General features: G+C 34.7%; 1 protein-coding gene across 1 annotated transcript in view; it reads left to right on the plus strand.

Moving 5' to 3' along the window:
* Positions 1–27,888, plus strand: part of LOC110933216 (T-complex protein 1 subunit alpha-like) — a 47,604-nt gene that overhangs the window by 9,172 nt on the left and 10,544 nt on the right. Inside the window, exons 3-5 of the mRNA XM_035989351.1 lie at positions 6,378–6,467; positions 6,574–6,660; positions 6,773–6,832. Of these exons, the coding sequence (XP_035845244.1) occupies positions 6,378–6,467; positions 6,574–6,660; positions 6,773–6,832 (237 nt within the window). The remainder of the gene's footprint in view (positions 1–6,377; positions 6,468–6,573; positions 6,661–6,772; positions 6,833–27,888) is intronic.

Here is a 27,888-nt window from a genome sequence, read left to right on the forward strand (position 1 = left end):
TTAATGATTATCTCAAGATAAAGGCAAGGAAGCTAAAGTAAAAGCCAAGGTTGACAGTGAAAAAGAAAGTCTAAGCGAAGAAGGCATTGCTAAAAGACTGGAGTTCTACTTTACAAAGGTAAAGCAGATAGAAGAATTTGCACAAGAACTAGACAAAGAAAAGGCTGATCAAAAGAGGAGGTTAAGAGAACAACTTCTAGCCTTTATCATGAAAGAAAAATTCTATCCTGCTGAAGAACAACAGTTCAAAGAATGGCCATTAGTAGCTTTAAAGCATGAGGCTGAAAGGATCCAAAGAATCAAGAATGATCCTTCAAAGAAGAAAAATGCTTCAAACTGGAGTAAATACAAAAAGCTCATTGCTGACCTCACTGCTGAATATAAAGGAAAGAAAAGGGAGCTGGTGGATGCTAAGATGGACACTGCTGAAGCCATATCAAAATGGTCTAGGCAGCAGATTGATGAAGCCTATGAGAGGCTAAAGAAAAGGAAGAAAATTGCTTCAGATGCTTCAAAGAAAAGAGAACATATGATGAAGCTTGAACAGAAAATAGAAAAGCTCAGAACAATGTTCAAATCAGCATACAAACCTACTCTTGTGTCAAACCAAGAAGAAGGTAAACAGATGACTGAAGAAGAGGTCAATGAAAAAGAAGCAGAGTACTTCAAGGACACCATCATGACAATGGGTCTGAATGAAGACAGCTCATCAAAGCTTCAAAACCTTTTTAAGAAGGTACTCAACAAACCTGCATCTCCAAACACTGCAAAAGACAAAACAGAAGTTGAAAGACAAGAGCTTATTGAACAAGAAACTGCAGATGATATAGCTGCAGCAGACAGAGTCATTGAAGAAGCTTTCAATAGAATGTCTAAAAGTCTGCAGATGTTTTCAAGGCCATCATCCCTCAACTCATCAGCAAATAAGTCTCTCCCAAGAAACCCACTTGGCTTTAAAATACTAAAGTGGATGTCTGATCAAAAGACCCACGTATTGACCCTGGTCAGAGCCAATGGCGAAGTAAAGTACATATCAAGGAAAGAAGCACTAGGCCTTAGTGTTGAAGATTTGCAGGATCTCCTTGAACTTTCACTGTGTAGGGATGAGGATGACCAGAGTGCAAAGGAATTTGAAGCTGAATTCAAGGATCAAGCTAAGGCACTCTTGATGAGTAATAAAGGTCCTGAATAATGAAGGGTTTTGGCATTATTGTTGGGATTGACCCCTACCAGAGGAACAGATAATGTAAAGCCAAAACCGGATCACATCAGTGGACTACCAATAAGCAGCAGTTTACTCTTAGCTCTCCCCTTGACAGTGGTATTCTAACAGCTGATGGACCTTAAGTGCTGCTCAACTACAACAATTGATGAACCAAACACTGATGATATTCCTAAAGACTGTTGAAGACAAACACTGTTGCTCTATCTACTGCTGTGTTCTAAGAACTGCTGAAGACTCAAGCACTGCTCATTCAAAGACTGATCACCTTTTGAAGAAAGCACTGATGTTCAAGTAATCAGTGCTTAGGCTACAACAGTGGAACGTGAAGAAGTAGTTATCTCTAGTTTGTATTATGCTGATTATCAGATGTTGTATATCAGTAGTTTGTATAGAAGAGTGTTTAAAGTTTGTTAGGTCGTTAGATGTCACCATCATGGTGACGTCAGCTGAGGTACATCAGTAGTTTGGTTTGCCTATAAATGGAGCGGTACTCTGTACTGTTACATTTGATTCGTTTTGAGTGAGTTCTCCTCCTCAATTCAATCCTTTCATCTTGTGCAACCAACTCTGGAGTATCAGGCTGAGGGGGAGTTTAGTATGTAAACATGTTGTAATCATTTGCTTTGTACTTTAATCATTCGACTCAATGAGAAGCAATTGTTTACGAAACTATTTTCTCTATATTGATTGTGTTTACAAAAGTTTGTTTTCATTTCCGCTGCACTAAATCTTGTTGTATCATCATTGATTTGTCACAATTCAACAAACTAACACAATCATGTCAGCCTCGGATCCTAACACTCTCTGATTTGCTATTTATAGGGTGTGTTAACTCTCTTATTTGCTTTATATAGGTTTGAAATTAGGCATGTAAACGAATCAAACTTAACGAAGCCTTGTTCAATTTTGTTTCTTTAGCAATAAATTTGTTCATGAACACATATCAAACACAATTTCTTGTTCGTGTTCATTCATTAAGGAATCGAACTTGTTTAGGAATACAGACGAACATATGTCGTTTTAATAAATAAAAAACAACATTTTTAATACCAAACATTAGATACATTCACCTTCTTAAGCACTTGATATTATAATCATAAACATAATAATCCCAAAGAAAGCCACAAGTTAGATATAATAAGCATAAATATAATTATCCCAAATAATGTTTCAAATATCTAAGTTTCTTTTACTGGCCATAAACTAAACTAAACTGAACAAATGCAACCTTTGTTCGTCTTTATTCATTTAATTAATCAAATGGAATTCATTGTTCATGTTCCTTCATTTAGGAGATTTTAGATTCGAAATTATACTACAATAATAAAACAATCAATTATATTGACGAAATTACCATGCCATTCATTAATCTTTCCATGCTGAATGACAGCCATTACAGACTCAGTCGGGTTTTTTATATCCAAGAAATCTTTGAACTGTTGGGCGTATTCATTCCACAATGTACAACCCACTATATTACCACTGAAGAAGAAAAAAAAAACAGATGTAAACATGGTTGTTATTACAAAAAAAAAAAAAAATCACATAACTTCAAAATTAACTAAAGCTGAATTACAATAGCAAGTAATCTCCAACATACAATATTTTTTTTTAATATACCATGATAGTTGTAATAAATAAGAGAACCCTAACAGCAATTAATACATCTTCATACTTTAAGTGATATATGACAAATAGACAACAAATCATTGATAATAAATACCAATCTTGTTACATATAAATAACAATTCTCTTACAAATCTCAAAAATACAAACAAAAAGGGATAATTGCTTATCTACTTTAAGTGATATATGACAAATAGACAACTTGTAATGATTTTGTAATTGTTGGAAAGTTATTGCAAGGAAGACAAATACATACAAATCATTTTTAATAAATGCAAATCATTTAAATCCAAAACATTTGCATTAATTTCGGATGAACGAACCTACATATATCTAAATATTTGCATCTAAATAATACCAATGAAATCCAAAACATTTGCATCTAAATAATACCAATGAAATTAAAAATGCAAATGATTTTACAGAACATATATCTAATAACGCATACAAAAGAACAAAAATCAAAACAATATTCATGGTGAACAAATTTAAGAAACGAACTGAATCTATGTTCATATATGTTCACAAATATGTTCACATATGTTTATATCATAAAAATATGTTCACAAAAATCTAAACATCTACATTATCAAACAAATATGTCCACATATGTTTATATCACAGAAAAATACTTACTCCACATCTTGGAGTTCAACGTTGATCCTTTTCCTTTCTTTAGGAGCTTTTCCATATATGTCCGTATCACTACAGGAAAGGACAGTACCAGCAACATCTGCAATAAAATAAGGACGATCACTTCCCAACCAAAATACAGACCAAATTTAACAAATGTTTCGGAAAAGTTATAAAAACTGGAAGTAAACAAAATACATACCAACAGTCAAAAGGTCTTGGCATTCTCCTTTGTCAATAAGTGAATGTGAGATCAGCTTAAAACCGTATTCAACACCTTCCCAACCAACAACAGGTCTAACATTTGTACAACGATAAAAGTTAATCTTATAAACATGATTCACAACTTTGTATGGGTCCAGGTTTTCACCAACACCAAACCTGGACAAAACAACAACCGAATCTTCCTGAAGTTGGGAGTCAAAAAAAGATATCAAAGGGCCCTTGATACCAGCCTGAATCTTACAACCCTGAAATGTAAGAAAAAAACCGTAACATCAAAATACATTAAAAAGCTAAAAAACCTAATATCATAATGTACCCAAACCCTAACTCGAATAAATGAATCTTACAAAGATGATTTGTAGCCTGAAACTTTCAACCGAATCTTACAACACGGAACAATAGTCATGATATGAAGTCTGGATCTTTCATCACAGAATACATTACTAAGTTTTATTAAAAAACATAATATCATAATGTACCCAAACACTAACTCGAACAAATGAATCTTACAAAGATGATTTGTAGTCTAAATTATTGTCCCGAATGTTACAACCCAGAATACAGGAAGGTGTTGAATACTTTAATCTTTCAAAAGAGAATGCACCACGGAACAATACTCATTTGTTTACATCCTTAGAACAACAAACATAAATAAATACAAATAACTTCTCATACAAATCATTTTTAATAAATGAAAATCATTTAAATCCATTACAACCCTGAAATGTAAGAAAAAAACCGTAACATCAAAATACATTACAAAGTTAAAAAAAACCTAATATCATAATGTACCCAAACCCTAACTCGAATAAATGAATCTTACAAAGATGATTTGTAGCCTGAATCTTTCAACCGAATCTTACAACACGGAACAATAGTCATGATTTGAAGCCTGGATCTTTCATCCCAGAATACACCACGGAACAATAGTCATGGAAAAGAAAGTTAATAAGTATATACCTTCTCATCCAGCAAGATCAGTTCCATCCGAAACATTTGCATCCATTTCTGATGATTCGAGCCTTTAGGTTCCACATATCGTTCGATGGATTGAGATCATCGATGAAACTGAGAGAACAAGTCGATCCAGAAGCTTCAAACATGTCCGATTTTGACATCTCCGTGTGTTATTGATGATGAAGATCTGTAGAGAAAGAAAAAAGAAGAGAGTAATGAAGAAGAAGTTCCGAAGATTTGAAGAGAGATGAGAGATTTAGGTGAAGTGAGAGATGTGAAGATAAATGTGATTATGATATTCAGAATCATTAAATGCAATAACCTTTCCACCATGCAATTCAAATTCCCCCCCAATCTACTTATTATTATTTAATTTTGAAAATTACAAACTAAATACAATATCTATTAATCGTTAACATTTTAATTGATATATTTATGACATCATAATATTGATATATTTATGACATCATCAAATCCTATGTGGCATGCCTCTATGATTGACAAGTACCCAAATTTACATCATCCTTACTTCTCCTTTTATAGATAAGTAGATAGATTATGTAAATATAAATATGTAAATAATAATAAAACTAGGATTAACAAAGAAACGGTCCAACTCGGCCCAGTTCAAAAACCCAATCGGTTAATAAATAAGCCGGAGATAGAAAACCCTCCATAACAAGCAGACATCAAGGGCTCACACACTCACAGTATTAGGGTTCTTCCAAAACTATCATTTTAAGCTTCACATCCCTCAAGAATCACAATCAACAATGGCGCTTGGTTCACAGCCGCTTGATATTCTCGGAGATCGTCAATCTGGTCAAGATGTTCGCACTCAAAACAGTAAGTGTTTGTGTTCATCTTTTAAAACCCTAATTTCTTCACTCGATAGATAATCACTCAATTGATCCTTAATGTTTTGGTGCAGTTACTGCTTGTCAATCTGTTTCGAATATCATCAAGACTTCACTTGGTCCCGTTGGACTCAACAAGGTATTTGTTGTTTTGTTATAATAGATTTAGGTTTTTAGGGTTTTGTATACCGTAGATCTATTATGTCTGTGCTGTAAAAACTGGATAGATTTGAGTATGCACAAAGTTTTTACAAACCCTAAATCAAGATATGCGATTTATGAATTTAACATGACTAGTATTATTTGCCTACCAAAGTTAAGGGATAAAGTTTGCTGCTTTATGTGGTAGATGGCAATATGTTGATGACATTGTCAAAATTTAAAAGATGATGAATTTTTGGTAGCATATGTAGTTAATAGTTTGTGATAAAGTTTGAGGATAGGCAAGTCTGTGATCTTGTGGTTTCGGTCAGGATTTTTATTGTATGCGACCAATGAGGCTGAGCTCACGTACATGTTTCAAAGTATGAGTGTATTTTGTGAATGCGGTTTAGTAGCGTTTGTCGTTGCTCTTATGTTTATAAAATGTTATGCTACAGACTACAGAATCAGTGCATAGGAAACATAAACCTTTTGCTTACGAATTAGTGATGGATTAACATTAAGTTGAAGTAAAGGAAACAATAAACCTTTTTCTCTTGTATTGTACATAGTATCCGGTTTCGCTACTTATAACTCGTTATAGTACTTTGGCAATTGTAATTGCTTCTCTATTCTGTTTTGTTTTTATGCTTCTATTATTTTCTGATTAAATCAAACCTTGTGAGTGTAACTAATGTAAGCTCATGTTTCAGATGTTGGTCGATGACATTGGGGATGTAACCATCACAAATGATGGTGCTACAATTCTCAAGATGTTAGACGTTGAGCATCCAGCTGCCAAGGTTGGACAAAAAAAGTTTATCTTTTTCGTCTTTTTTTAGTTTTTTTTATTTATTGCTATTTGTCTGTTCAATATGTCATTTTTTGTAACGTATGATTATATTATAGGTTCTTGTTGAACTGGCCAAGCTCCAAGATAGAGAAGTAGGAGATGGCACTACTTCTGTCGTCATTGTAGCAGCTGAATTACTCAAGGTATTAATATACATATTCTAGTAAATACATCTTTGTATTTGCTATTTTTCATAAAAGAATTCGACCCCTGATGTAAAATGTTTATTAATATATTTGTATGATAATTTTGCAAAGAGCAAATGATCTTGTGAAAAACAAGATTCACCCAACATCTGTAATTAGCGGATACAGAGTGAGTGTTAATCAATTCTTCGTCTTCTATATAATATTGTTTTGTTAATTTTTGCTCATGGGCATGTATATTTTTTTTTTTGTTTTAATGTTCGTAGCTTGCAATGAGAGAAGCATGCAAATATATTGAAGAGAAGTTCGTGATTAAGGTAATACTATTGTATAGTAATATGTGAAAATGCCGAAAATACTTCTACAAGAATTGGATTTTTTTACGTTTATGTTGAAGAAGCTATATTATCTTTTGATTATCTTAAGTAGGGGTGTGCACGGTTCAGTTTTACGGTAAAACCAAAACCACAACCAAAATGTTTGGTTTTTGGTTATTGAAAACCGTTTGGTTTTTTTTTTTGGTTCTAGTAACGGTACGGTTTTATGGTAAAACCAAAAACGCAACTGAAATTTTTGGTTTTTGGTAATTGAAAACCGTTCGGTTTCTGTTTTTTCGGTTTTAGCAACGATTCAGTTTTCCGGTTTTTGGAACAAAATTTCGTAAGATTCAAAAAAAAAGTTAAAACCAAGTTTCAAGAATCTTTCTTAGATGTTTACATTTAAGTTATTGTATCTAACCTTTTTAGTTTTTAATTAATATTGTTCACATAAACCTAACCTTCTAATCTATTTTTATGTTTCTCGAAATTTTTTATTAAGACATTTTCTTTTATAATACTTTGAAAATCATTTTAGCTATATCTTAAATTTTGTTATTTTTTAAGCAATGGATAAATCATTTCAAAGATAGATAAACATGTTAATGTTTTTATTATAAATACTCAACATTCAAGATTGAAACTAATAATTCCTATAACCAATATACAACAACCATTAAAAATGATTTTTTTGGTTTTAAAAAATGTAAAACTGTAACTGAACCATAAATTTTGGTTTGTTTTTTTACGGTTTCTTGTGCAATTCTGTTTTTTGGATCAGTTTTTTCGGTTTTCTGCTCGCCCCTAACCTTAAGTATTCTTTTGTTTTACTTTAGGTTGACAAGCTTGGAAAGGATTCTCTTGTGAATTGTGCAAAGACAAGCATGTCTTCTAAATTGTTATCCGGTGACTCTGACTTTTTCGCAAATCTGGTACGCTTTTATTATTTTTCTAAAGTTTCCAGTTTTGTTTTCTACTTCATCTAAATTGAATAAAATAACAATCACGAGTTACACATCATCATTATGTTGAAGGTGAATTTTCTTTATCATTTTTCCGTGGTGTCTTGGCATTACTTTACTGTCTATTTACATCATTCATGTCTCTACGGTCTATATAGAGATATGTTGGCTACCTGGTCGGGGGTTAAGGGAATGGTTTATTAAGGTTCTTGCCTTGTTCAGTGTATAGAACCTGCAAGGACCTGGGTCAAGCTTACTAGGACTTCCTTCAATACCCACTGGTATTGGATGGCGAGGGTGCGAACGGCCTGATCCCCTCATATGTAAACTACTATTAATACATCAAACCGGCTACTTGGGATTGTATATCTGCTGACTCAAACCACTTAGCCGATGGTAACGTCACCTTCAAAATAGGGGCCTACCACTTTTCGCATTAATAACTTAATTAATTATCTTTCAATATTCCGACCCTTTGAGATTGTATCCTTGCTGACTCAAACCACTGGGTTGAGGGTAACGTTACCTTCAAAAGAGGGGCCAACTACTATAACTAAGATAATCTCTTAAAAAGTCCGAAAGTGCAAAAATCATCAAATGATACATTAAAGGCGAGTCGGATCCAAGTGATTCATCTTGTCTATCTGTTTTATTTTATTTTTATTTCTACATTTTTTAGTTTTTATTTTCATGTTTTGAAATCTTTTCTCAAAAAATTTTAGATTGATTAGACGTTGAGGATAAACCGGTACTAAAAGCTATTGTGTCCTTGGACGACCTCGGTATCTTACCAACGCTATACTACGCTCACGATGGGTGCACTTGACCAAGTGTGTGTTTAGTGTTAGTAGAATATCGTGTTTTATAAATTTAAAACTTGACTAATGTGTAAAATCGGCTTAAAATATCAATAAAAATATATCACGCTTTGCACATACCACCCATCGACCAGGGCATGATTTACAGGGTTAAGCTACCTTACCAACTACTAACTAACTCTGTAATTACTGAAACCCTAAACTTGTTACAATATCGTTAGGCTACTTCTCTAATTTGCTTTGTAACGAACCAAAAACCTAAACTCATTATGATAGCATTGATGTACCTCTCTAATATGCTTTGTATAAGGGTGAGGCACCTCTTAATTCGTTGTACATAAGGTTGAGTGTAAGACCCCAAAATCCGGGTGTCGCACAGTTGGGACATCATTGCTTAAATAATCCAAAAACTAGAAAATTTTAATTATTATTATTTTCTTAATATGAAAAAAAATATGCAGCGGAAAACGTTTAAGTCAAATTTCCAGAACATGGGAAACATCCAAACTAAAAATACAAAATTTATTATTTAAAATTTATTTATTAAAGCATCGTCTTCAACTAGAAATGCCAACTTCATATACCGGGTAGCTTCATGCAACATCCAAGAGGTCATCGTTCATCCAGCTAACCTGAAATCAATCTAACATGCATGCAAAAGTAGCTAGGCTGAGTGAATTCAAGTTTTTAATACTGCAATACAATAAAATAGTTGTAAAACATTTTCATCACGTCGTCTTAAGTAAAACATCAACTTCTTTCAAACATTCTTCGAAATAGTTTCAAACATCCAATCAAATGGGTCAAGCACATAACAATGGGTCTCCTCGACCTTTAAAGCGAAACACAAAGTAAGGAAAAAGGACCCTTTTCGCCCCAAGGACCTCTAAACTGTGAGGGGTCTTCCCACCAAGACAGATAGATACGGTTAGGGGACTTCCTCTGCCCCAAGGACTGTTAAGTTGTGAGGACTACTTCTGCCCACATAAGTCAACTAAACAGTTAGGGGACTTTTCGACCCAGTCATGGCAAGACCCAAAACCTACACATTCACATTCACGTTCATATTCACATACAGATCAATGCAATAAAATAACTTACATCATGATTATAAATAAATATATTTATTTTATCTACACATTCATCTTTAATGGGTCAAACACATAACACAGATCTCCTCACCTTAAATCCTAAACACAAAGTAAGGGATAAAGGAATTTTCCTTCTCCTCTTGCCCCAAGAGCAGGTAAACTGCTAGGGGACTTCCTCTTGCCCCATGAACAGATAAACTGCAAGGGGATTTCCTCTGTTCGACCTGGTTGTGGCATGACCCAACACATCACACACTAGCACACAAATTGAGCAAGCAAATAATCCTCATGTATAGTAAATATGTAGATTCAAAGTAACTATACAAACATCTTACAAGTTTATCAATAATTTAATACATCTAACATGCCTATAAGCCCATAGACTTCAAGACATTAAATAAAAGGCATCATGAACTTACACATCTAACATGCCTATAAGCCCTTAGACTTTAAGACATTAAATAAAAGGCATCATGAACTTACACTTAAATGCATACATGTGTATATATATAGTTCAACCATCCTACATGTACCTTCGTACCTACACAGCTCATATATATATATATATATATATATATATATATATATATATATATATATATATATATATATATATATATATATATATATATATATATATATATATATATATATATATATATATATATATATATATATATTCCCTCATAAATATGTAAACATATATAAACTTATTCTTATATATATATGTAAACATATATAAATATGAGTGTATATATATATTATTCTGATCAATAATTGCCTTCACACGAATAGGTATAAAAAAACATATAACCCTACTCACAATTCATGCTTAAAAACATATGAGTAAAAAAAATGAATTTTATAATTATGTAAAAAGAACTTCACAACTTTCTTCATGAAAATAATCATACGAGTTTAGCATGCACATTAGCCCGAAAAAAATTTAAAAACATTTAAAAAAAAGTGGGCTCAAGAACTCACATCAATTTAATCTCTTCTTTATGGCAGAACATACACACCTCAATATACATTAGGCTGATCCATTAAAATAACACCATGCAAATCTAATACAACACCATCATCATCGTGATTCCATGACCTCATGCAATTGTACCTAAGCAACCATCATGCATAAATATTTATATCCAAAGATCCATTTTACCTCCACCCACTGATCGCTGATCGATTAAATAAAATCATCACAAAACAAATGATTTTATAAAGTATCATATAACCCGAAATACATAACCCGAAATACATACTGATCCCTAGAATAACTTTCAGCTCTACTACCTAATCATGGAGCCATTATCACAATATCATTATCATTATCATCATGAGTATGTCATGATTTTCTAACCATTCTTACGTAATCTTTCACCACCACATGCAAACCAAAACCTTCACATGCCATATTACTATTATTATTATTATTATTATTATTATTATTATTATTATTATTATTATTATTATTATTATTATTATTATTATCTACATGCATGCTTAAGAGCTGAGCTAACTCCCTTAACCAACCTGATACCTAAACATCCTCACTGCAACATCAACACTTTCATGCCCATTTTCCACCCTTGCAGCATTCAGCTAGAGCCGCCATCGCGTCGCCATCGCACCACCAATAGTCACCCTCACAACCTCCACCTTCACTCGCCTGAATTCGAACCATCTTCACCGTCATGACGTCTTTCGACCATGACCAGGAACGCTACCGCGCACCACTCACCCTCTCCAAAAGCCACCACTACCAATCCGCGACTACCGCTCACCACCGTTACTTCCGTACCATCCAACCACCACCATCGTACACCACATGCAACCCATCATCATATTCATCACTTAGTCGTAGTCACCCCACAAACCATAATCGGCTTCGCGTAGCGGAAACGGGTTCTCCGAGGCAACGACTTTGAACCTCATCATGATCAATCGTGTACACCACCATACCTCGCCATCCACTCTAGCCATTGAAACCTCATCTGGAAAACTTCAAGCAACCTGATTATCACCCTCCAATCGTACTAGGTGTCGTTCACCATCATCACCAGATTGACTCTATAGTAGCCCACAAGAGTTTCTTTTTCACCAAAATCCATCTAGTAAACACTCACCGCTAACCCCGACCCATCCGTAGGATACTCGGTTCCAGCTTACAAACAACAACGTTGAACAAAACACTAAACAAAGAACACCTTCGTAACCCCCCTCAAACAACCAAACCCCTAAGCCTATCGCAACCATAACACAGTAAGAATTCAATGCCTGAAATGTGCACTTCGTAACCCACAATATTCGAGTATACTTAACAACTTTACACCGAACTTAATCACGGGTTTGCTGAACTACCACCACCGATATTAAGAACTAACTTCTATTGATACAAGTTTTGCTGGAGATTACCTTAATGACAATAAGAGGCCCCGATGTTAATCTGGATCTTGTTCTCATTCGAAGAGATGTACATGGAGCCGGTTCCACTAGTGACTGCACTAGGGTTTTCAAGAAAAGATGTTCATGCCATATGGTTTCCTTCTCTTTTTGTTTTTTTTTTTTCGATTGCAAGCTAATTAAAAAAAAAGAATTAGCCATAATTTACTCTTGACTACCTTCCTTTAATATTAGTAACCACAATGAACCCAAACCTTGTTTTGTGTCAAAAACATAAATGGCCTCCTTATCTTAGCTTGATGCGTTTGGATCCAAAGTTAAATTTGCATCGCGCTTCCGCTATATACATCTTATACAAACCATACAATAAAGTAGATGAAATTTCGGGGTGTTACATTGAGCTACCTCTCTGATTTGCTATTTATAGGGTGTGTTAACTCTCTTATTTGCTTTGTATAGGTTTGAAATTAGGCATGTAAATGAATCAAACTTAACGAAGCCTTGTTCAATTTTGTTTCTTTAGCAATAAATTTGTTCATGAACACATATCGAACACAATTTCTTGTTCGTGTTCATTCATTAAGGAATCGAACTTGTTTAAGAATACAGACGAACATATATCGTTTTAATAAATAAAAAACAACTTTTTTAATACCAAACATTAGATACATTCACCTTCTTAAGCACTTGATCATAAAGATAATAATACCAAAGAAAGCCACAAGTTAGACATAATAAGCATAAATATAATTATCCCAAATAATGTTTCAAATATCTAAGTTTCTTTTACTGGCCATAAACTAAACTAAACTGTACAAACGCAACCTTTGTTCGTCTTTATTCATTTAATTAATCAAATGGAATTCATTGTTCATGTTCCTTCATTTAGGAGATTTTAGATTCGAAATTATACTACAATAATAAAACAATCAATTATATTGACGAAATTACCATGCCACTCATTAATCTTTCCGTGTTGAATGACAGCCATTACAGACTCAGTCGGGTTTTTTATATCCAATAAATCTTTGAACTGTTGGGCGTATTCATTCCACAATGTACAACCCACTATATTACCACTGAAGAAGAAAAAAAAACAGATGTAAACATGGTTGTTATTACAAAAAAAAAAATTCACATAACTTCAAAATTAACTAAAGCTGAATTACAATAGCAAGTAATCTCCAACATACAATATTTTTTTTAATATACCATGATAGTTGTAATAAATAAGAGAACCCTAACAGCAATTAATACATCTTCATACTTTAAGTGATATATGACAAATAGACAACAATCATTGATAATAAATACCAATCTTGTTACATATAAATAACAATTCTCTTACAAATCTCAAAAATACAAACAAAAGGGGATAATTGCTTATCTACTTTAAGTGATATATGACAAGTAGACAACTTGTAATGATTTTGTAATTGTTGGAAAGTTATTGCAAGGAAGACAAATACATACAAATCATTTTTAATAAATGCAAATCATTTAAATCCAAAACATTTGCATTAATTTCGGATGAATGAACCTACATATATCTAAATATTTGCATCTAAATAATACCAATGAAATCCAAAACATTTGCATCTAAATAATACCAATGAAATTAAAAATGCAAATGATTTTACAGAACAAATATCTAATAACGCATACAAAAGAACAAAAATCTAAACAATATTCATGGTGAACAAACTTAAGAAACGAACTGAATCTATGTTCATATATGATCACAAATATGTTCACATATGTTTATATCACAGAAATATGTTCACAAAAATCTAAACATCTACATTATCAAACAAATATGTTCACATATGTTTATATCACAGAAAAATACTTACTCCACATCTTGGAGTTCAAAGTTGATCCTTTTCCTTTCTTTAGGAGCTTTTCCATATATGTCCATATCACTACAGGAAAGGACAGTACCAGCAACATCTGCAATAAAATAAGGACGATCACTTCCCAACCAAAATACAGACCAAATTTAACAAATGTTTCGGAAAAGTTATAAAAACTGGAAGTAAACAAAATACATACCAACAGTCAAAAGGTCTTGGCATTCTCCTTTGTCAATAAGTGAATGTGAGATCAGCTTAAAACCGTATTCAACACCTTCCCAACCAACAGCAGGTCTAACAGTTATACAACGATAAAAGTTAATCTTATAAACATGATTCACAACTTTGTATGGGTCCAGGTTTTCACCAACACCAAACCTGGACAAAACAACAACCGAATCTTCCTGTAGTTGGGAGTCAAAAAAAGATATCAAAGGGCCCTTGATACCATCCTGAATCTTACAACCCTGAAATGTAAGAAAAAAACCGTAACATCAAAATACATTACAAAGCTAAAAAACCTAATATCATAATGTACCCAAACCCTAACTCGAATAAATGAATCTTACAAAGATGATTTGTAGCCTGAAACTTTAACCGAATCTTACAATACGGAACAATAGTCATGATTTGAAGTCTGGATCTTTCATCCCAGAATACATTAAAAAGTTTTATTAAAACACATAATATCATAATGTACCTAAACACTAACTCGAACAAATGAATCTTATAAAGATGATTTGTAGTCTGAATTATTGTCCCGAATGTTACAACCCAGAATACAGGAAGGTGTTGAATACTTTAATCTTTCAAAAGAGAATACACCACGGAACAATACTCATTTGTTTACATCCTTAGAACGACAAACAGAAATAAATACAAATAACTTCTCATACAAATCATTTTTAATAAATGAAAATCATTTAAATTGTAAGACCCCAAAATCTGGGTGTCTCACAGTTGAGACATCAATGCATAACGGTCCAAACACTTAAAAGTTTTAATTATTAATATTAATTTCGTAATTTGAAGAATAGCAGCGGAAACATTTAAGTCAAATTCCCAATTATGGGAACATTCAAACTAAAAATACAAAATTTTAATGTTTAAACTTTATTTATTAAAGCATGGTCTTCAACTAGAAATGCCATCTCCAAATGTCGGGTAGCTTCATGCAACATCCAAGAGACCATCGTTCATCCAGCTAACCTGAAATCAATCTAACATGCATGCAAAAGTCAGCTAGGCTGAGTGAATTCTAGTTTTTAATGTTGTAATACAATAAAATAGTTGCAAAACATTTTCATCACAACGTCTTAAATAAACATCAACTTCTTTGAAACATTCTTTAAGATAACCTCAAACTATTAAATGGGTCAAGCACATAACAATGGGTCTCCTCGACCTTTAAAGCCAAACACAAAGTAAGGAAAAAGGACCCTTTTTGCCCCAAGGACCTCTAAACTGTGAGGGGTCTTCCCACCAAGACAGATAGATACGGTTAGGGGACTTCCTCTGCCCCAAGGACTGTTAAGCTGCGAAGACTACTTCTGCCCACATAAATCAACTAAACAGTTAGGGGACTTTTCGACCCAGTCATGGCAATACCCAAAAACCTACACATTCAAATTCATATTTACATACATATTAATGCAGTATAATAATTTACATCACGATCATAAATAAATAATTGTATTTATTTTATCCTCATAATTAAAATTCATCTTTTAATGAGTCGAGCACACAACACAAATCTCCTCACCTTAAATCCCAAACATAAAGTTGGGGATAAAAGAATTTTTTCTTCTCCTCTTTCCCCAAGGGCAAATAAACTGCTAGGGGACTTCCTCTTGCCCCAAGAACAGATAAACTGTTAGGGGACTTCCTCTGTTCGACCTGGTTGTGGCATGACCCAACACATCACACGCAAGCACATAAAAGGGCAAGCAAATAATCCTCATGTATAGTTAAAATGTAGATTAAAAGTAACTATACAAACATCTTAGAAGTTTATCAACAATTTAATACATCAAGCATGCCTATAAGCCCTTAAACTTTAAGATATTAAATAAAAGGCATCATAAACTTAAACTTAAATACATACGTGCGTATATATATACTTCAACCATCATACATATACCTTCGTACCTACACACCTCATAAATATGTATATTCCCTCATAAACTAGAGTATTAACAATATATCTACATAAATTTATTCTTATATATATGTAAACATATATAAATTTATTCTCATCAATAATTGCCTTCACACGAATAGGTATATAAAAATATATAACCCTACTCACAATTCATGCTAAAAAAAACATTTGAGAAAAAAAATGAATTTTATAAATATGTAAAAAGAACTTCACAACTTTCTTCATGAAAATAATCATACGAGTTTAGCATGCACATTAGCCCGAAAGATTTAAAAACATTTAAAAGAATGGGCTCAAGAACTCACCGATTGCAAAGCTTCCAATCCATAAACTTACCGTCTCGAACTGCGATCTCAAACCAAACCTTTAACCGAAAAACTCGTGATTATAGTTCATTTAAATAAAGAAAGTATAACCCGAACCGTCAACATCTCCGCGTCTAACTCCACACGAAACCCATGATACCCGCTAAACACATATATGTGAACCAATCTTCACATGTGCACCCATCAACACTTTTAAATAAATTATTTGCATGCCATGTGCTCCCCACTTGTATGAAATCATAACCCAAAGACAACCCAAGATATGTAACCATCATCCTTTCCCATGCATGTCTATTATTCTCCTTCATTTCATCATTGATTCGATTAAACATTTATTTGAATAGGATGCCTAAACCTAAATGCATGGAACTAGCTACATAAGTAAACTCGACACGAATTATACCATCATGCGAACATTAATCTATCCATACATGATAACAATTTACATCAGCAAGCATCAACTAACCTTAGATCACCATCAACCACAACAACCTTATATTTATTCTTTTCTTTTTCTTTGATGCTAGCATCGAACCACACACACCCACACCCTTAATTAATTATTTAAACACACAAGCACATTCATAACTAGGCCCCATAGTTCATCCTCACCTGCAAACGTAAAGTTAGCATCTTTGCAAACCCTACACTTAACCCACGCAGGAGCTAGACGTAAATCACCATAAAGCCTAACACTTCACCTTCCTCGTAACCCACTCCTCCATCACCACCGAGCCCCCTCATCATCCCGCACGACCGAACACCACACTTGTAGCAACCACAAACCATCTCCATTCTCATTCCGTAGCCGCATCCATTGCTTCACCTTCACCACACATCGCTACTCTCATCATACTCATTCATCTTCACGTCATCCTCGTCCATTAACCTACACACCGCCACACACCATTGCTACCCAATCCCATCATCACAAAACACAACCACCACAGCCACAGGTGAGCACCACGTCACTTCACATGGCTTCGCAAACCGACCGAAACCATACCCTAGAACCCGATGTAAACCGAAACACAAAACACGAATAGACGGAACAAGCGTTTACCTCGCATGCGATTCGGATAATCAAACGAACCCAAAACCACCCTGGTCGCCTCCTATCGTTTTCCTGCCTTTCTCGCTTCTATTTCAGCCGCATAAAAAAAACTAGATAGTTAGGGTTTTTAGGGTGAAGGATGATTGGTAATGTACATATGGATCCCTCCAATTTCATTCATGTTGCATCCTATTCAGATGATTAAATTAGGTCCTCCCATTTATCGTATTTTATGGTAATGATCCCAATTAAAGTTTTTGATATACACTTAAAGTCCTCCAACTATTCTTAAGTTGCACATCTTTCAGCTTGTTCAGAACATACCATATACGAACGGTGTGACGTTAAGCACGGAAAATTTGGGGTGTTACATAAATCCATTACAACCCTGAAATGTAAGAAACAAACCGTAACATCAAAATACATTACAAAGTTAAAAAAAAACCAAATATCATAATGTACCCAAACCCTAACTCGAATAAATGAATCTTACAAAGATGTTTTGTAGCCTGAATCTTTCAACCGAATCTTACAACACGGAACAATAGTCATGATTTGAAGCCTGGATCTTTCATCCCAGAATACATCTCGGAACAATAGTCATGGAAAAGAAAGTTAATAAGTATATACCTTCTCATCCAGCAAGATCAGTTCCATCCGAAACATTTGCATCCATTTTCTGATGATTCGAGCCTTTAGGTTCCACATATCTTTCGACGGATTGAGATCATCGATGAAACTGAGAGAACAAGTCGATCCAGAAGCTTCAAACATGTCCGATTTTGACATCTCCGTGTGTTATTGATGATGAAGATCTGTAGAGAAAGAAAAAAAGAAGAGAGTAATGAAGAAGAAGAAGTTCCGGGGATTTGAAGAGAGATGAGAGATTTAGGTGAAGTGAGAGATGTGAAGAGAAATGTGATGATGATATTCAGAATCATTAAATGCAATAACCTTTCCCCCATGCAATTCAAATTTCCCCGCAATCTACTTATTATTATTTAATTTCGAAAATTACAAACTAAATACAATATCTATTAATCTTTAACATTTTAATTGATATATTTATGACATCATAATATTGATATATTTATGACATCATCAAATCCTATGTGGCATGCCTCTATGATTGACAAGTACCCAAATTTACATCATCCTTACTTCTCCTTTTATAGATAAGTAGATAGATTATGTAAATATAAATATGTAAATAATAATAAAACTAGGATTAACAAAGAAACGGTCCAACTCGGCCCAGTTCAAAAACCCAATCGGTTAATAAATAAGCCGGAGATAGAAAACCCTCCATAACAAGCAGACATCAAGGGCTCACACACTCACAATATTAGGGTTCTTCCAAAACTATTATTTTAAGCTTCACATCCCTCAAGAATCACAATCAACAATAGCGCTTGGTTCACAGCCGCTTGATATTCTCGGAGATCGTCAATCTGGTCAAGATGTGTGCACTCAAAACAGTTGTAGGATCGGATTTCGACCTAAACGAGTCGTTCGGAAGAGCTCAACTCCGTTTCAGAGGCGGAAACAAAGAAACGGATGCGTACACAGCTAGATTCACACTTTAAACCTCTTGTAGATTGATTTTACAATGTTTACATTCACAAGGAAAACCGACAATACCTCGGTACCTGATCTGAAAAACGTTACAAATGAATTGACAATTAAGCCTATATATAGTATGCTAGGAACCGCTCAAAAGGACATGCCATAAAGGCGATCCTACACTAAACCGTAAAGGCGGTTCCACATATTGAATAAGTGATTCCACTGGTTGCCTTAAAAGCGATTCCACATGCTTCCGAATAAGCTTTTGTCGTCTTGTGATCTTTCAAATAGCAGCATCATCTTCATCGATTGGACCTCCCATGTGATTGGTCCTTCAAAAGGCACCACCTTATTGGTCCTTTGATTGGTGACTTCTCATTTGACCACTTAGTGGTCCAATCACAAAATGTTGACATTATTAATTATCAAGACCTTGATGTGAATTGGTAAACGGCTAATATCCATTTTGTTAATTCATGACATCACTTGTGATGTCATATGGGTGATGTCACTCGTGATGTCATGGCTGACCGGATCCGCATCGCAACCAGAACTCGACATTAGACGTAGTCGACAGATGACTGCACCAACAGACTCCCCCTCAGATGTTGACGAGTCTTAGGTGTCGAGTCTTCAACGACTTCAGTCTTTATCAGTCTTTGGACTTCTTTCTCTCTATCTTCAAACTCCCCCTCTCGATTTGCTGGTATTCCTTTGATCTTCAGCAACATCTTCAGGATCGATGTCTGGTTTTCCTGTAAAAACTCTACCTCAGAGTAAATTTCTCTCACATATATTTCAAACATATGAATTTGAACCAATCCAGATTCTCATTCAAAACAAACTCAGATTGTGATGAACCACTTGAAAAGGTTAGATTATGAAAAACATTTCAATTTCACACACACACTCCCCCTCAAGTATTGCTCATCATGTTTAGCACTTGGAATTTTGAAAATCAGCCATCCAACATCAGTTGTCGAAAATCTTTTTGACTTTTTCAAAATTTATGCTAAAACACACTTAAAATCTTTTTGTATTTTGAAATAAAGAAACTAAAATGCAGAAATAAACTATTTACAAACAATATTTTTGTGAATTCGTGCAAGAGGATCATATCAGTTTTGAGACAAATCAATAACACCGTTAAGCTTTAAACATTCTCAGTTTTAAACAATTTACCTAGATTGTCAGTATGTTTTGTTGATGCATATTTTGTCTATTGCCTTCGTCAATCCGGTTAATCCGAGTCATAGTGAAAAGCCGAGAAGAAATCAAGCGTATTATGTCATATCTAGTTAGAAATGGCAAGGTGGCAAACTTGTAATTAGTGGGAACTCTCACTAAGTTGCCTTGACCATATAAATAGGAGTTATGTCATATTTTTAGTTAGATTTTTGGAAGACTTTTGTAAGAGATTTAGAGAGAAGACTTTCTAGAGAGAGAAAGTAGAGAGAGAAAGCTGTAAAGTTGTGATTCTTGTATCAATCTTGTCAAAGTTAGCAATGGAATCACGTTAAAAGTACGTTATCGTGTGTTCGGTCTCGTTCGTTCACGGATTCCGCACGTGAAACGAACGTTACGCAATCGAACGGTCGCCAAACCGGTCCTACAATTGGTATCAGAGCTAGGAGCTCGATTGCTTGATCAAACACGTTGTTTTCGTACTGATTTCAGCCGATTCAAAGCAGATTCAGATCCAATTTCGTCGATTTTTCATATTCTACTCGTTCTTTTCTGAAAAACGTTAAATTGAATAGGTAAATATGGTCCAAATCGTCTGATTTTTGGATATGTTGTGCGTATAGACCCGATCTATAACCCTACCAAGTTTCAGCTCGAAATTCCGAGCCGTTTAGGAGTAATTGCGATTTTTCTGTCCGAATTTGCGTCACATTTCAGGTCTGGTTCGCTTATACGAACATCCTGGATCGCTTGTATGGTTTGATTGTCTGAACCGCTCCAAAGTCATCGTGGTTCGCTCAAAGATCTTCTGGATCGCTCCTAGATTCGTTTCTGGTTCGCTCAAAGGTATTATCTGGATCGCTCAAAGATACAAGTCTGGTCCGCTCGTAAACAACATTCTGAACCGCTCCAAGTGTCAGTCTGAATCGCTTTTAGAAATTTTCTGAATCGCTTATGTGACAGAGTGTGGTTCGCTTTAGTGTCATCGTCTTCTTCACGTGATTATCTGATGTTGCAGGTTGTTGACAGGGTGTTGACAAATTGTTGTTAGTATTGCCGCCTCACTAAAACAAATACTGCCCTCTTAAAGGCTTGTTCCACCGCCCAACAACCGCCCCACTTTATAAAACAACGGCCCAATTGCAGCCCACCACCTCCCCACACCTTGTTGTTGTGAATTGTTTACAACCGCCCTATTAACCAATCATACCTAAAGTTCATCGCCCAATCAAAGTTCATTGAACCGCCCAACCCATTAATACACATCACCACCCATCATTACAAAGGTTGATGTGTTGCTGTTAGAAAATCAGCTTATTAGCCCACTCCACAGCCCAATCATTGGTTGTTACCCACCGCCCCTATAAACCAATTGGATTTTGTTTGCTTGCTGCCCATTTGTTAAACAGAAAGGAGCCTGCATTGGCCCAAGTGCACGGCCCTTTTAACTTTTAGCCTAAGCATCCCCATTTGAAGCTAAACACGTGTCGAGTTTGTTTTTTCGAAAAAAATGGAAATGGTATTTGATGAACAAGAAAACATTTTGCTAGAGGATTTTAACAATTGGTATATGCGAACGATGGATACCGGTTATAGAAATGTGAGTACGGACACTTGGACTAAAAGCTTTGAACTATTCATATGTCAAAAGGAGGAGACGTTGAAAGAGATAGAAAATCGGTTTAAAATCTTAACGGATAATATGTGGAATAGGGGTATTAAGTTGTCAAATGAGGAATATCTTTCAAAATTGACAACTGCATTACCTGCTAAATGGAATGAGTTTATGGTTGAGCTAAAACAGAAAGATTTCTTTCCCAAGCTTTTTCCACATCAGTTCTTTAATGAAATTAGAGCAGAGTATTATAAAGAAGAAAGGAAAAGGAGAGAGTTTTTGGCTGAGATGGAAAAGAATTTACATAAATTGGATTTGGATGTACTCATTGAAGTTGATAGAAGAGTTTGTGTATTTCTTGCAACAAAGAGTATTCTGAAATATGATATCAAAAGGAAATGTTATATTGATGATAATATGAATCCTTTTGACTTTGTTAAACTCTTTCGTGCAGGAATCGACAAGATGGAAACAAAGGATACGCCAAAGATTGAAGAATCTGTAGAGTTTGGATCTTCAAGCTCAGCATCAGCATGTTCAAAATGTGACAACTTGAAGACCGATAATGACAAACTTGTCAAAGATGCGGAAAGTTTGGCATTGGAGATCAAAAAGTTGAGAGATATGAAGCAAGCTGATCATAAACAGATTCTTATGGTTCAGGAAAATTGCAAAAACCTGAAAGCTGAAAATGACAAACTGTTGGTTGGTTTGAACAGTTTGACATTTGAAAACAAAAAATTGAAAGAAAAAGAAAAGGTTTTTGAAGGAAAAATTAAGGATTTTGAAATTGAAAAAACGAAAAGTGAAAAAGAATTTCAAAATCAACTAAAAATTCTTGAAGATGGGAGAAATGTTTTTAGTCAAAACAACATTGAGAAGCAAAAAATGATAAATTCCCATCTTCAGAAAATCATTAAACTTGAAAAAGAAGGTGAATGTGCTCGAAAGAAAATCAAAGAGCTAGAAAAGGAGTGTGAAAGCAAAAAGAAATCGTCAGAAGATGAGGATTTCTGGATAAAGCTTGAAAACAAAAACCTGAAAGCAAATGAATCAAAATTTCAGGAACAGATAAAAGTTTTGATGAATGAAAAATCTGTTCTTGAAAATTTGAAGAATGAGAATGAGAAAACTATCAAGTCTCATTTTGGGAGAATATCTCAGCTTGAAAGTGAAGCTGAGAATTCGAGGAACAAAATTGATGAACTTGAGAAGAAATTGAAAGGTTTTGTGACTAAATCTGATGGTTTGAATTTTCCTTGTCCAAAACCGATCAATTCTGTTCCAATAAGTGACTGTGTCACAAACTTTGACTCTGTCAAAGTTGAAGATTGTGATGTAAAATCTGATGATGAACATGTTAAAATTGAAAAACAAAAATTGTTTTTAAATTTAAAAGAAAAATTTCAGAAAACTGTTCTACAATCGACTGAAAAAGGTGAATGTTCTAAACAGAAACCTTTGAAGAAGAAAGTGGAACAGAAACAAAAAGGTAATAAAAGTTCATCAGATCGATCATCCAATCAAAAGAAAAAATTACAAAAAGTAAAAAATGAAAATTCAAAAATTGTTGGTAATAAGTGGTGCAGGTCGGACCACAGTGCTCAAAAGCCAAATCCAGCAAGTTTGAGAAAAGAATATCACCAAGCCAAACAATGCTTTGATCTGAGCGTTTGGACTCAAAATGGTGATAGGTACGATAACAGAGTGTGTTACAGCTGCGGCTATCATGGACACATTGCTGTTAACTGCCAGTATTGGAGCTATGAGACCAGGAGGTGCTTTAACTGCAACATCAAAGGTCACATTGCCAGAGATTGCCCGAGGAAATCGAATGAAAGATTGAGGGCTAATTTTCAGAAAATGGCAAAGATTCCAGTCACAGTCAAGCCCCAGGAACAGAAGGTTTTGAAACCTAAAGTTCAAGAACAGTTAATTCCGGAAAAGAAAGTCAAACTTTCACAGGGGCAGAAAGACAGACTGAGGAAAAAGAGGAAGAAGGCGAGAGAGTATCTCGAGAAGATTTTGTCCTCGGGTTCACGGGACAAACAGATTAATAGTTCTGATGAATCTACTCCTTCATCTGCAAAGTCGAGCAAAAAGAATTCATCAGATACAAATCTGAGGACAGAACAGAGAGGGAAGAAGAAGGAAAAGGTCGGCGATGAATCTGACAGATCAAAGTCGGACAAGCCACCTGCAGGCAATGATTCTGGTATGGTAAAACCAGAGGAGCCATTGGTTGAGGTAAAAGTTGAGAATTCTAGTTTAGCAATGGATGATGCAAATTTTCCACCATTGTTGAGCAAGAATTCAAAATCACCCAAGGTCAGTCAGGCTTGGGTGAAATTGTTTAAATAGAAAAACCTGACTTGCCGGAGATCCCAAGATGGTATTGTGGATCAGGAATCGGCACATTTCTTGAGAAATTTCACTTTGGTGATTTTTCGCCTCGTACGTGGTAAATCAGGGACATTAATTTGTACTTGATTTTCTACTGATGGTTTATGATCAAACTGGAAATGATAAATCTTTAAAATGTTTGAAGAAAACAAGATGAAGAGATAACCCCGAATCTACAAATGGTTTGAACACAAACTAATTTTTCCGGAAAAACCATTTTGATTGAAACAAACTTAAGTGTTTTGAAATCATTATGGGAAAATAGTTTGTTGTGAGGGGAGTTCTGATTGTTTTTGCACGAGAATGGTGAATTGAGGTAATTCACATAATGTTGTCATGTTTCTGTATAGTTTGTTTTCAATTTTTCTTCAGAAAATCAAAATTGAAACATATTTTGATTTTAGGGGGAGTATTAAAATTTTGAAAAATTTAAAAAAAAAAAATTGAAAAATGAAAATGAGTTTTGTTGCAAAAAGAGGAGATGATAGTACATCGGTGGACTATCACAGCATGCTAGAGATTTGTAAAGACAAAATTGTTTTTAAACAAGTCTTACTAATGATGTGTCAGTAGGCTTCACACAGTTAGTAGATTGTATTCGAGATATAAACATAAAATCAAAACTTACTTATTTTGTGGGGAACACTACTTGGATATATAGGTAACCCCTGAAATCTCGTTTGAAAGGTTTCTTATTCTGGAATACTAGGTTCTTGTACTCAATTGATGTCTGGGGTATTATTCCGGGACTTCTGCTGAACGGTAGTTCTGACCTAGTCCCTGGCTAATACTTGCTTCCATATGCTTGAAACATAGCATAAAGCCCTCAGCTGATTAGACAATAAAATTGATGATCAGTTGTTGTAGCTAAAAAGATCCTCTAAAGGGGACCCACTGCTAAGTCGAAACTGATATCTCTCTGCTGAACGGAAGTTCTGACCTGAGATCCCTCAGTTCTCGCATTTTTCCCCTAATTTATATACAGATATCATTTGTAGTTATACTTACCTGTAGATCAGAATATTGGGATCTGGATACGGGAGTATATTCAAGAGGTGGGACACTCAAATAAGTTTAAGTGCTAATACATTAAATACGTATCTAGAATCAATTGAAAATTTGTGTAGAGGTTTAAGTGGACAACAATACTGACAATCAGAAGTAAATTTGTTTTTAACATTTGCTGATTAATCAAGATCAACGGTGTTGGTGATATGTCTCAAAAAACCGATATGATCCTCTTGCACAATCTCTCAAAAATAGTGTTCATTTCTGTATTGTTCAAAATTCAAAAATTCAAAAATATTGTATTTTTGTTTGATATTTGAAAACTACAAAAAGATTTTCGACAACAGAGTGTGAAGAACTGATATTTGACATTTCAAGTGCTAAACATGTTGAACTTGTGGTTTGAGAGAGAGTGTTAAATTGTGAAGATTTGAAATGCAAATTTGGTTCATTAACTTGATGAATAAGTTGAATGGTAACCTACAGTTTGATCTTCATAATTTTTCTTTTACGATTAGTTAATTCATTAAGTTGAATTACAAATTGTATTGGTTTGTGATAGTATGTTTGAGTTGTGCAGGTTTCTGATCCTGTCGCTACGGATAGCCAGGAGACACATCAGAACCAGAGAAGAGCTTAAACAGAGAAAGCCAGGAGTTGATTTCAATGGTGATAACGATTTCCAGACAGAGATCCCAGCATGATGATAGGGGGAGTCTGACGAAAGTTAGAGCCAGAGAAAGATTCAGGCATATGATTCCAGGATGAGTTCCTGAAGAAGATCGAACAAGATTGAGGTGTTGTCAATGATTGAAGACTCTCACTAAAGATTCCGTCAACATTCAAGGGGGAGTTTGTTAGTGCAGTTGTCTGTCGACTACATCTTAGTTTGAGTCTTAGAGAGAGAGAGAGAAAGACAAGTCGTTACGTGTGTTCACTACGAGATTGACTACGGCAATATCCAAGGGGGAGATTGTTGATGCATATTTTGTCTATTGCCTTCGTCAATCCGGTTAATCCGAGTCATAGTGAAAAGCCGAGAAGAAATCAAGCGTATTATGTCATATCTAGTTAGAAATGGCAAGGTGGCAAACTTGTAATTAGTGGGAACTCTCACTAAGTTGCCTTGACCATATAAATAGGAGTTATGTCATATTTTTAGTTAGATTTTTGGAAGACTTTTGTAAGAGATTTAGAGAGAAGACTTTCTAGAGAGAGAAAGTAGAGAGAGAAAGCTGTAAAGTTGTGATTCTTGTATCAATCTTGTCAAAGTTAGCAATGGAATCACGTTAAAAGTACGTTATTGTGTGTTCGGTCTCGTTCGTTCACGGATTCCGCACGTGAAACGAACGTTACGCAATCGAACGGTCGCCAAACCGGTCCTACATGTTTGTCCACTTAAATTTTCAACACAAATTTCAATCGATTCGAGAAACGATATTAATGTTTTAGAGACTTAAACTTAATTGTGTATCACTCCACTTGAATATACTCCCGTATCCAGATCCCAAATATTCAGTCTTACAGGTGAGTATACCACAGATGATATCTGTAAAGGGGTTAAATGCGAAACCGTGAGAGCTCAGGTCAGAACTTCCGTTCAGCAGAGAGATGACGGCTCGACTTTTGGTGGGTCCCCTTTAGAGGATCTTTTTGCATTTCAACAGCAACGACTATCAATTTTATTGTTTCATCAGCATGCTGAGGGCGAAGCTTATGTTTCAAAGCTTTAGCAGAAAGTATTATCCGGGGACTAGGTCAGTACTTCCATACAGCAGAAGTCCCGGGATAATACCCCAGATATCACTGAGTATAAAGACCTAGTATCTCAGAATACGGGACCTTTCAAACAAGATTTCGGGGGTTACCCATATATTCAAGAATAGTTACCCACGAATTAAGCAAGTTTGATTTAGGTTTATATCTCGTTTCAATTTACTAAATGTGTGAAAATCTACTGACACATCCGCAGTAAGATTGTTTAACACTTTTTAACTTTTCATTTCTTTAGCGTGCCGTGATAGTCCACTGATGTACTATCATTTCCTCTTTTTCGCAACAAAACTCATTTTTGAATTTTATCATGTTTTTGGCTTTTTCAAATTTTCAAATGTTTTTGGATTTTCTGAAATTTCCCTACTCCCCCTAAAATGCAAACACATTTTAAAGAAAATTTGAAAACTTCTAAATTTTTACCTACTAGAAACATAAAAAGTAAAACAAACTATACAAAACTTGACAACTGACACTGAATCACATCAAATCGCCATTCACTAGGCATAAACAATCTGAACTCCCCCTATCACAAATCATTTTCTCATTTAGATTTCAAAACACTTAAGTTTGTTTTAATCAAAATGACTTTTCCGGAAAATGAATTTGTGTTGATATCAACCACTTGTAGGTTTATCAATTTTAAAACGGGGATGTGGTTCATCATCTTGTCTATCTTTTGTCATG

Source organism: Helianthus annuus, chromosome 4, assembly GCF_002127325.2.
Source record: "Helianthus annuus cultivar XRQ/B chromosome 4, HanXRQr2.0-SUNRISE, whole genome shotgun sequence".
Lineage (NCBI taxonomy): Eukaryota > Viridiplantae > Streptophyta > Magnoliopsida > Asterales > Asteraceae > Helianthus > Helianthus annuus.